Below are 12293 nucleotides of genomic sequence, written 5' to 3'. Positions count from 1 at the left end.
AACATTAATTTTAAATAAAATGTTTTAGTGGTTGTCCCTCGGCCCTGATCATGGTCAAAAGCATATTTGGCAAAAAAACATTGCTGTCCCCTAATTTTTAGGATACATTCGAAAGTGGACTTATACTTCAAAGAAAATTTAAATTGTTGTTCATTCATTGAAAATTTAATCTGGCACTTTTAATTTGACGATTTTTTGTTTTAATACCTTAGATCGAAAAAAGACGTACATTTTTGGGATTTTTTTTTTTTCATAAGTTCATTTTAATTTTGCTTTTTGTTTAGCATAATTTTTACATAAGCGATGTAATGTATTAAGTATTTTGTGGTGAGGAAATTACAAATTTATTATAATGTATTTGTTCCTTGGGTTCCAGTTGAGGTGAGGGAGACGGGGAGAAAAATATTTAAAAAACGAAATGTCTAAATTCAAACATAATTATCAAAATTGTGAAACAAAAGGTATAACAATTTTTGAAAGTCATTTTACTGTAAAAAAAAGGAATTATAATTATTTGCAATTACTCCCTGATTTTTCCGAAAAATTTGAAATAAGTTTTTTCATATATATAAAAAGAGTTCCCAAAAACGTGAACAAGCGTTCATGAAAATGGGAACCACGTACCATGGGATTGGGAACTCTTTTTTTCTCCGTGTAGTGTCAAGTGACATACATTTTAAATAAAATTTGTAATAACTCAGAAATACTTTTTGGTGAAAATCTTTTGCTAAATTAATTTCAATTCAATAAATTTTATAGGGGTTATTCTCCACCAACTCACACAAAATCGGAAAAAGTTGCCCCGACCCCTTTTCGATTTTCGTGAAACATTGCTCTAAGGGGTAATTTTTTTTCACGAATACGAGGTCCATTATTCGATATTTCGTGACGGTGGAGCGGTACGACCCCTTTCATTTTTTTGGGTTTTTACTAAGTTTTTCAGTGATTTGTAGCTCGCAACTGTGAAGAGATAGAAATTTGGTGTCAAATGGACTTTTGTGTAAAATTATACGCCCGATTTGATGGCGTACTCAAAATTCCAAAAAAACGTATTTTTCATAAAAAAAAAGTCAAAAAATAGTTTTAAAATCGCTGCCATTTCCCGTTACTCAGCTGTCAAAAATCGTGAGGCATGTCATTTTATGGTAAATTTAAGGGTCATTTTTTCATTTAGAACAAAATTTTTCATTTTAAAATTACGTGTTTTATCTAACTTTGCAGGATAACATTTTAGAGTGCAATGTTCTACAAAGTTGTAGAACAGACAAAAACAAAAATTTTGATGTATAGACATAAGGGGTTTGCATGTTTTCTTCACGAGTTATCAGAATTTAACAAAAAATTTTTTTGAAAAAGTTAGTTAGTTAGTTTATTTTTTATATGTTTTAGGAAAAATTGCTAAAAAGGGTTTTTTTACGCAAATAATGGTGTGAACATTTTTTGTTTGCTTTGAAATATGTAATATATTAGGAGGTTCAAAAATTCTTATCCCAATAAATCAGTGAACAAAAATAAATTTAAATTAAAATATGATTGTAGAAACATTTGCATTCAAGAGAATTCACATTCGAATGATAAAAAGATGGACTACTAATACCGACTAAAAATTAACAAATAACCACTAAGACATTGTGTGTTAGTCTATTTTTGTTATAAAACGAATTTTCCTAAAATAGTACTTTTTATATCTTCTAGGAGACAAAAAATAGAACTTTTCGATTTTTAATTAAGTACCAGATAGGTTTTTTTAACACATACTGTTAAAGACGTACTAATTTTTTTTTCGGAGAATATTACTGGTTTTTAATGGGTGGGCAAAAAGAGCGACCACTTAAAGAGCCGGTTTACCAAAAAGAGCAAATGAACCATGGTTCACAAAAAAAACACGGTTTTTTTTAAACTCCAGTCTTTTGAAAGAATCGTTTTAAGATGGTGTTTAATCTTTTGTCTTTTTTTTAGTTTTTAATTATAATTCACAGAATTTCCAATATACTGTGGTTTAACATTAGTTTTTGAGCACTGAAAATGTAATTTAAAATATTTTAATGCAACATGTTTCCAAATTGACCCATGGTCAGCGATGGAATAATCATCATCAAAAGAAAATCATTGGACGTTCATCAAGAGAAAAAATCCGAAGGGAGTATGGCTCTTCTCTCTCGCGCACGAAAGATCGGTAAAAGGAATCTAAAAAAAATCATCATCTTGATTATTCAGCGGAACATCATTTTCACTATTACACTTGCAAGTGTAACGTCACACGTCGAAAAACGACCTGTCACATTTTGTAGATGGGCAATGTGTGTAAACAAAGTGAAATAAATATTTGTAAGTGGTGCTGACAAGGAAATTCACAAAAAAATCATCCGCAGATTGATTTTCTTGGAGAATTTCGGGAGCGATTTTCTTTTGCGTGATTTGCCTCCTCTCTCTTTCGCGGGTGAAGAAAGTTCGCTAGCGAAATTGATTTTTTTGCGATTATTCCATCCCTGCCCATGGTATACTTTTTCTAATAATTAAGGATAAAAAGAAAAGTCAATTAGAGCCTATTTCCCGAAATTTTGAGAGCTGAATCGACTTATTTCATGGGGAGGGTCTATTGCAACTTTCTCATCAATATACAATGCAAGAGCCTAAAAGTTACTTTTTGCGTTTCTCTTTGTTTCGTCGTCCGTGTCTGTCGCGGGTGACCATGAACGGCCATGATCGATGACGACCAACTTTTTCAAAACTTTTTTTCGTAAAATCGCAATAACTCGTGATGTTTATAAGCAAACCCCTTATGTTTATATATCAAAATTTTTGTAATTGTCTGCTCTACAATTTTGTAGAACATTTTTACACTTTAAAAAATTACCCTGCGAAGTTAGAAAAAACACGAAATTTTAAAATGAAAAATTTTGTTCTTAATGAAAAAATGACCCTTCTGGGTCAATGTAGATTCGAAAAGTACATTAAATTTCCCATAAAATGACATGTTCCAAATTTTTTTACAGTCGAGTAACGGAAAATGGGTACGCCATCAAATCGAGCGTCTAATTTTACATAAAAGTCCCTTTGACACCAAATTTCTATCTCATCACCGTTTCAGGCTGCAAATTATTGAAAAACATCTCTTTTTTTGCATGTTCAAAAATGGAAGGGGTCGTACCGCCCCTCCGTCACGAGATATCAAAAAACGGACCTCGGATTCGTGATCAGGGACAAAAGTTACCCCTTAGGACAAAGTTTCACGCAAATCGAAGAGGGGTCGGGGCAACTGCTGTGTGAGTTGGCGGAGAATTACTCAAAGGTTTTTTCACTGATCTGTTGAAGTTATAGTTTACAATTACAATGTAATTACAATTTTTGTTTTGGGATAAAAACTTTGAAAAAAATTTGTCTCGGCCTTATGAAAAAAAAAACATCAATAACTAAACATGGCTTGAAAATAAAAGGCATTAAAATTGAGCTAGCGAAAATGAGCGGCTCCTAAAAAAGAGCGATTTAGCCAGTTCTAGTTTTTAGCCATCACAAAACTTGAAAAGCGAGCTTTATGAAATGACTAACCCTGCCCAAAAGCCCCACCGAAAAATACCATAAATTGTTACAACCCCCAATAAGACGTCAAACAAAAACCGGCACCCCGTCTGGCAAAAGATTTCAGTCTAAAACAATTAATCTTCGTTTGTCATACATTTTTTTTTTTTTAGTCCTATTCATTCTTTCTTCCTGTTGCCAAACCGAAACCCTTCAATCGCACCGCGACCGACGACTCGCTAGTAGTATTTCATCCAATTTAATCCTTATCGCATTACAAGCCACCGAAATAAATTTTGCTCGTATCTACTAATGAAAGCATAAATCTCAACAACCACCTCGCACTGTCATCTTTGACTAGGGGAGTGGTATGTATTTCCGTCTTGCATTAACGCTTTGACGTTGGATTTCGATAAACGAGATCCTGCCAAAAATACGTGCCTTCCCCCTACATGTGCTCGCTGTTCGAAGGAGCTTCCTTCAAGCACGCATCCGAGACTCATAAAAAGCTCTCCCGAGTTGTTGGCAAGAAGCGTTCGTTTGTGCTTGAGGAGAAAAGAGTAAGGCGAGGAAGACGAAAAACAAGCCATAACCGCCGAATAATCCAATTTATTGTTATCTTGTGTGTGCTCTTTTGTAAGCACTAAAAAAAAGCTACACAAACACCACGGAACGTCGATTTTGACAGCATAAGAGGGGGGGTAGGAGGAGGAGCGGCCGTGGCTGACTGGTTACGGTGTTCGCTTTGTAAGCGAATGGTCCTGGGTTCGATTCCCATCTGCTCCCAACGAGAAAGTATAGGAAATATAAATCTTGAAACTCTGAACATGTACGAAAAATCAAAGTCGCTCGAGTCGGGGTTCGATCCCCCGTCCTTTGGATTGGTAAGCAAAAATGCTAACCACTAGGCCATCGCGACTTGATGAGCTATGACTGGAATTAGGAATACTGTTACCACCATCAACTATATACGCGCTGGGTCCTTGTCCATTTGACAAGGGTTCGGAAGTTCTAAATAACGTTTGAATCCGATTGGTCCAAACGTTCTTCAGGGCGGGGCTTGTCGACAAAGCTGAAGTACCTCGCGCTCGGCTAGCCAGCGTAGAAATGGGTCACCGAAGCTCGGCAGAGCTAACACCTTCCAAATGCCTATGCGAGTTATTTGCATGTATAGAATGAGAGCTAAAAATACATGGAAACAACTCAATTTGTAAGAAGCGACCGCGTGGTCCCGTTTGGTTGGTTGCACACACACACACACACACATAAGAGGGGGGGTAGGAGGATGCGAGGCATGTGATTCTGATCATTACGTGCTTGACATATGATTTTGAGCGTTCCGGCGAGAGAGCTTGTTCAAATTTTGATGACGCCATCTTGGCAAGATGATTTCCAAAGCTCTAGAAACGCTGATTTACGCTGATCCTGGAACAATTTTCAGTAGAAGGTGAACCGCAAATATGACAAAAATCTTTGCGAAGGAAAACTTGTTGAGATGTTGTAGAAGATTACATGGTGTCTACTTTTATTTTTATATCTCAAACTAATTTCTTAAATTGAGGTAAGGTCCTGTTCGGCTCTAAAAAAAACAAGAATTATCAATTTTAAATTAAATAAAAATTTTCTGTGTCACCCTGCCGCCCATTATCGTACCTTTGAGTGTGCTCAACGAGCAAATTAATCTCAAGTTAAGCATAATTTAATTAACAATATTGCTTTGCTCTTTCTCGTTCGTTTCCCCAGCTCTCCAGGCGGCACGAAAAAGTTCGCCGGCGTGTGATTTTCGCATAACTCAGCAGGACCCGTAAGGCAGCATCCAAGCACAGGCATCAATCATTATTCCTTCAGGACGAACCAGCAGCAGCACCAGCTGAAAGCTGAAAGCTGAACAATGGAGCTTTCGCGAATAAAAGTACTCTACGGTGGATTAATACTCCAGCTGCTCTTCACGATTGCCGTGCCGTTGCCGTACAACAGTAAGTACTCGTAGTCCTCCACGTGTGTTTGTGCTTGTGCCACGTGAACTTTCGCCGTAATCACTTTCGAGATGAATTATTCATGCCATCAGATTAATTACAATCTGTTTCCATAAATGAAATGCGATGAAGTTTTCTCGCGAGCTGCAACAGAGTTTGCTTCTTTCCAACGTAAAAATTTCCATCAAAATCATTCCCTGGGTTTTCAACAAGTTTCAAAAGGAGACAGGAAATTGCGCGAAAAGTTTTGCCCCGCATTATGCACGGGGTGTGAAAATGCGGGAAAGCTTTCACCCCTCACAAAGTGACGCGTGTGAAAGGAAAAAAGAAACGAATAATCATCGCCCGCGGTGAAATGAGGGTTTCTGGCATGTCCTTTTTCCTCTGTCTTTGCATTATTGAAATGTAATTTTACGCGAAATGTGCCAAGAATGTACTGATTTTTTTCTGAATCTTTTTCATCATTGTGACAAGTAAACTTTTAAAACACAGCTTAGCATCAGTTCCAAATAATGTTAGATTTTCACCCAAATGGTTAATTTTGTAAACAAGTTTACTTAAACCAGTGCTCTCAGTTTTTCAGAATTTATTTAAGTATCCAGACCTTACGATGTCATAGCCATTAAAGTGCAACAAACATCTGTTCTAAAAAAATCCTAGTTCAGACTGGAGTGCCAATGCCTGACCGTGTATTGATACTTCACGATAGAATTTTTATGATTTATGATTTATGATTTATGATTTATGATTTATGATTTATGATTTATGATTTATGATTTATGATTTATGATTTATGATTTATGATGTATGGTTTATCATTTATGATTTATGATTTATGATTTATGATTTATGATTTATGATTTATGATTTATGATTTATGATTTATGATTTATGATTTATGATTTATGATTTATGATTTATGATTTATGATTTATGATTATTATTGGACTTTCCCCACTTGAAATTGTCCCATCAAAACAAATACTTAAACATGCTGCCATCAAACGGAAAGAGATTCCATCGCTAAAACGGGGTAAAGTTCGCTAAAACTACCGGAAATTAGCTATTTTCGAAGAAAATTTACCTGGAATCGCTAAATATTGTCGATGGTATGGATCCTGGTCAAATTTGACCGAATCAGTTAAAAAGTCTTGCCTGCTAAAATAATGCAAGATAGTTACAAAAACACTTTTTGGAAGGGTAGCCACAGCCACTTTTCATATAAAATACTGTAAAATAAACAGATAAGGAGAAAGAAATTTGCTATTTTCAGCAAAGTTGTTCAAAAAGATAAACACTGCAATACTGCCGAAGAAAGTGTGCCCCTATATAGATAGATACATATATATAGAGATACTTGACAGTCATATGAAGCAAAAAACATCATTATCTCGAAATGCATATTCTTTAAAATGCTGAAATTAAATTGATTTTATGGATTTTCTTTGAAAAATCGGAAATAACATTTTAAAATGGCTGTATCTCGAGAACTACATCAGCAAACCTTCTGAAACTTGGCCCAGAGATACTTGACAGTCATATGAAGCAAAAAAACCTTTATCTCGAAATGCATATTCTTTAATGTGCTGAAATTGTATTGATTGTTTTGGTTTTCTTATTAAAAATCGGATGTAACATCTTAAAAGGGCTGTATCTCGAAAACTACATCAGCGAATGTTTTTATTTTTTGCACAGAGATGCGCTATGGTGTAAGGAATTGATAGACCCCAAAATCTCGGAGTGCATATTTTTTTCATAATAATGGTATTTTGAGCACCGTGCCTATCTCATCAGGGTTCGGAGATAGTTAAAAAAAATATTTTAGGACCAGCCCGACAAAGCCATAATAATTTTATACTGAAGAAATGATCCATTACAATTTTCTTCAATGATTTCAATAATTGGACCAACATTTGCTGAGATACAGCGTCTGAAAGAAAAACAAATAGGGAAAATTAGGGTTTCTGAGCGTAACCCAAAGTAATTTAATTTTTCTCCTGTTTTAGAGTATCCATTTATGCGCTTTAAAAGCACCATGCATCCCCATTAAAATCATTTAAAATTTTTAGTTTTGAGGAGTCTTGTTATCTTTTTTTGTATAAGATTACGATCGTTTTACTGATACTCGCAAGCATAACAACTCAACAACCAGCAACACCTTCCAGAGATTGCAAATTACCTTCCAGTCTTGCAAACACGGCAAATTGGCTCCGTCAGGCACCTTGCAATTCAATTTTCCCGGTGTGTATTACAAACCCCTTTTAGCCTTAGCTGTCAGCCCATAAACCATACTATCGGCGCTGCCTCCCTCCAAAAATAGCTGCTTTCCACCACGACTAAAGTCTTCATTGGGCGCAGCTGATGTGGTGGCGGCGCAGAAGACCAACTTTGCAACAACCCAGCAGCAGCAGCAGCAGCAGCAGCAGTCAACAATTGCGCGCTAATCAAATTTCATGCCTCGGCTTTGTTCGCGCGAACAACTTTTGTGGGGTTGGAGCAGCAAAAGGGGAAAGCCGGAAACGCAACTGACAGCGTACAGGCAAATGCTCTTCGACCGGAAGTGGTGTGGCATTTGCATAATACACAGCTGAGATGCGAGAGAGAGAGTGCTTGCATGCCGAAGGATTTTGGATTTATGCGGTTGATGCCATCATCAACGGAAGAAAAATGAGGACAATTTCGGACGGGGAGTGGAAGCGATGCCGGTCCTGAAAATAATATTTCAGCAGCGAGAACCGACCGAGCAGGGCCATAAAATACAATGCTAGAGCGGAGCAACAGGACGACCTCGACGAATTCGGGGAGGAAATTTGTCATGCGGAACGAGCTGGAAAGCTAGAGCAGAACAGAGAGGGTTGTTGTCCTGCTGGCAGGCAATATTGGTCCTAGGTTGACTGGTTGCATCCAGCCGAACTCCATCGCCGTGTGCAGCATGACTGAGGTTTGGCTCGATTTCGGTCTCGATGAGGATGTTGTGGTCGGGGAAGATACGAGTGGTAATAATTGCATGTCGAGGCATAAAAGCTTTGCTTGTTGACGGATAAAAAGTTTGATTGATGCAGTCAATCATGCTGCGTGACATTGGAAAAATATTTTTGAATGACGAACATTGTATGTCAATTTGTATCACAATAAATTGAATCTTCCAGAAAAGTCACTAAATCCACTAAAAAGATGAATTTCAATCACTCCTGAAAGTTTCATGAAGATATTTCTTGACTAAACTGAGTAAGAGACGATTTAAGTTCACAATTTTGTCATACACAAAGCAAACTGTCAAACTTTGTGAACGTTTTTCTCTAAACACTGGTGCCACGATATCAAGATGAGATGGACCAAATAGGCTGAAATTTGGGGGAAGACTCCCCAAGACATATCCCGTGTACATGACGAAGCCTGATTTTAAAATGTTGCTTTTATAAAAAAATCAAAAATCAAAAACTGACTACTTTTGCCTTCCTCACCTTACTGAGGAAAGGCTATAAAATCACTCGAAAAATGAACTTTTTAATTAGACCTCCTAGACCTACCTTCGTTTATACATATCGACTCGGAATCACCAGCTGCGCAAATGTCTGTGTGTTTTGCTGTATGTCGACATGTGTACCGAATCAATGTCACTGGAATATCTCGTCACTGACTGAGCCGATTTTGACCGTATTGGCCTCATACGATTCGTCGAATTTAAAAAAAAAAATAAAGTACATCAAAAGTTTTGCATAAAAAACTACTGCATAAAATTTTCACAATTTGCAAAAAAGGGTGTTTTTTGCATGAGAACCTGCCATATTAAAAAAAAAACAAAAAAATGCAACGAAACAGCCGTGTAGAGGGATGCCATTTTCCTCAAAGACGGTGTCTGTATAGTCTTGACAAAAAGTCTGTAGGTAGACGCACGGTGCTCAAAATACCGTTATTATGAAAAAAAAATATGCACTCCGAGATTTTGGGGTCTATCGATTCCTTACACCATAGCGCATCTCTGTACAAAAAATAAAAAAAACATTCGCTGATGTAGTTTTCGAGATACAGCCCTTTTAAGATGTTACATCCGATTTTTTCAAAGAAAATCAATACAATTTCAGCACTGTAAAGAATATGCATTTCGAGATAATGATGTTTTTTGCTTCATATGGGCCAAGTTTCAGAAGGTTTGCTGATGTAGTTCTCGAGATACAGCCATTTTAAAATGTTATTTCCGATTTTTTCAAAGAAAATCCATAAAATCAATACAATTTCAGCACATTAAAGAATATGCATTTCGAGATAATGATGTTTTTTGCTTCATATGACTGTCAAGTATCTCTGGGCCAAGTTTCAGAAGGTTTGCTGATGTAGTTCTCGAGATACAGCCATTTAAAAATGTTATTTCCGATTTTTTTCAAAGAAAATCCATAAAATCAATACAATTTCAGCACATTAAAGAATATGCATTTCGAGATAATGATGTTTTTTGCTTCATATGACTGTCAAGTATCTCTGGGCCAAGTTTCAGAAGGTTTGCTGATGTAGTTCTCGAGATACAGCCATTTTAAAATGTTATTTCCGAATTTTTCAAAGAAAATCCATAAAATCAATACTATTTCAGCACATTAAAGAATATGCATTTCGAGATAATAATACATCAGCAAACCTTCTGAAACTTGGCCCAGAGTTACTTGACAGTCATATGAAGCAAAAAACATCATTATCTCGAAATACATATTCTATAAAATGCTGAAATTAAATTGATTTCATGGATTTTCTTTGAAAAATCGGAAATAACATTTTAAAATGGCTGTATCTCGAGAACTAGTGCTGAAATTGTATTGATTGTTTTGGTTTTCTTATTAAAAATCGGATGTAACATCTTAGAAGGGTTGTATCTCGAAAACTACATCAGCGAATGTTTTTATTTTTTGCACAGAGATGCGCTATGGTGTAAGGAATCGATAGACCCCAAAATCTCGGAGTGCATTTTTTTTCATAATAAAGATATTTTGAGCACCGTGATAACGCGTCTCCTTAAAACTTAAGATCTTAAATAATTTTAATGGGGACGCATGGTGCTTTTAAAGCGCATTTACTCTGAAACAGAAAAAAATGTTGAAGTTATTTACACACTGAAACCCCAATTTTTCCTATTTGTTTTTCTTTCAGACGTATCGGTAACATTATTGATATCTTTGAAGCAAAATTAATTCATTTAAATTCATTTCCCTACATTCAGCCCTTCAAAAGGTTTTTTATTCATCGATAGTGAATTTTCATCATTAGTATCACACAAATTTAACAATATTATCTTTTGTTTGAAGTGATATTACCACAATTAAGGATGAATATAAGGAGTTACTCATAAAAGGTCAGATAGCCAATTTTCTGAGTCAAACAGCTCTTATTTACTAACTTAAAATATGTTCCAAATGATGCTTAGAATATGTAATAAAAATCTTCAAAGCCTTGCTCTTCAACAGTGTTTCTCAACCGGTGAGGAATTTCCCCCTGGGGGGAATGAGGATGTATACTGCCCACCATTGAAAAAACGGCTAATATCCACTTTTGGCAAAAACGAGATATTAGCACCAGGTTGTAGACGATGTGCCAACGCATCTTCTGAACCTTGAATTTCACAGAAATAATGTTTAGATTTGGCTGCCGATGCGAAAAACCAAACGGCTAATATGCCACTCTTATGGGAAATTGCCTTGACGGAGATTTTGTGACAAACACTAAAACGCGTTTTTCTCGGAATACTTGATTTGGCATAATAGCCGAATTTTCAATTATGGGCAGTATAATAAAACGAATTTATTTTAACTTGTTTGCGGAATAATAACTGATCTGGTGCTCTCTTTGTAAAGTTTATGTTGATTATTATAAATTATTTTTGTAAATTTTCATGGTTTCCAACAAATTTAAGTTAGATCTTTGGCATGTTTTTCAAAAATTATTAGCTTTATTTTATATAAGTGCCAGATATTGGAAAAAAATAATTTTGTTTGGTCCAAAATGTGTATGCTTCAATATTCTATTTTGATCATATTTTACCTCAAGTTATGCGGAATCCAAACACATCAAATGATGTAAATTTAAATCCTGCTATTTCAAAAAAAAATTCTGGCAAAAACAGAAACCTATTTTTATAAGGTTGCGACAAGATATTCATGATAAAAAAAATGGCTAAAAGCCTTCCTAAATGTCTATTTAATTTTCTAAATGCAATTTCTAAAATTGACCTCTCCAATAAACCTACCAGGTGACCATTCAAACCCGGTTACTGTGTCTAGGTCATCGTCATCGTTTCTAATTATTCAGCAATGCCATCACGCTGCGCTGCGTCAATTCCCCCATGATTGGACGCTCAAAATTAGGCTACTCAAAGCCCGTCAGTGGCCAAGTTAGCTTTTCCACCGCTGCCGAACCTAAAAAATTCACCCCAAATAACCTTGTTCCAATTAGGTTCGATTCGTCGTCCGTCAATTCCGGTGTGACATGTCGCTTAAAATAGGACCCACTCTCTCCCGCTTCCTCCTCCAGTCTAGTTTCCGTCCGGATCGTATAAAATTTGCAAAACCAGCATCCTCCGGACACGGCCGGTCTAACCTGGGGCCCTGCTGATGTCCTCGTCGTCATCGTCCAGCACACGACACGGCACGGCTGTGTGTGTGACAAAATAAATATTCATTTTTCACGGACACTGGACCGGCTTTTTGGAAGACAACCAATCAATAGTGCCAATTTCTAATGCAAAATCGGTCACAAGTTTATGCACCGGCGGAGAACCGGGTTCTGCACGGGGGGGAGGCAGAATTTCAGGGA

At 36.3% G+C, this 12293-nt stretch overlaps 1 protein-coding gene across 3 annotated transcripts in view; it reads left to right on the top strand.

The window, feature by feature from the left end:
* LOC6041083 (translation initiation factor IF-2) overlaps positions 1-12293 on the top strand; it is a 161673-nt gene that overhangs the window by 90175 nt on the left and 59205 nt on the right. For all 3 annotated transcript variants that reach the window (XM_038266157.1, XM_038266155.1, XM_038266156.1), the window contains exon 2: positions 5263-5495. In XM_038266157.1, the coding sequence (XP_038122085.1) occupies positions 5411-5495 (85 nt within the window). In that variant the 5' untranslated portion in view covers positions 5263-5410. The remainder of the gene's footprint in view (positions 1-5262; positions 5496-12293) is intronic.

Source organism: Culex quinquefasciatus, chromosome 3 (assembly GCF_015732765.1).
Source record: "Culex quinquefasciatus strain JHB chromosome 3, VPISU_Cqui_1.0_pri_paternal, whole genome shotgun sequence".
Taxonomy (NCBI): Eukaryota; Metazoa; Arthropoda; class Insecta; order Diptera; family Culicidae; genus Culex; species Culex quinquefasciatus.
The sequence above is the reverse complement of the archived record's forward strand: the minus strand, read 5'-3'. Positions and strand labels throughout refer to the sequence as shown.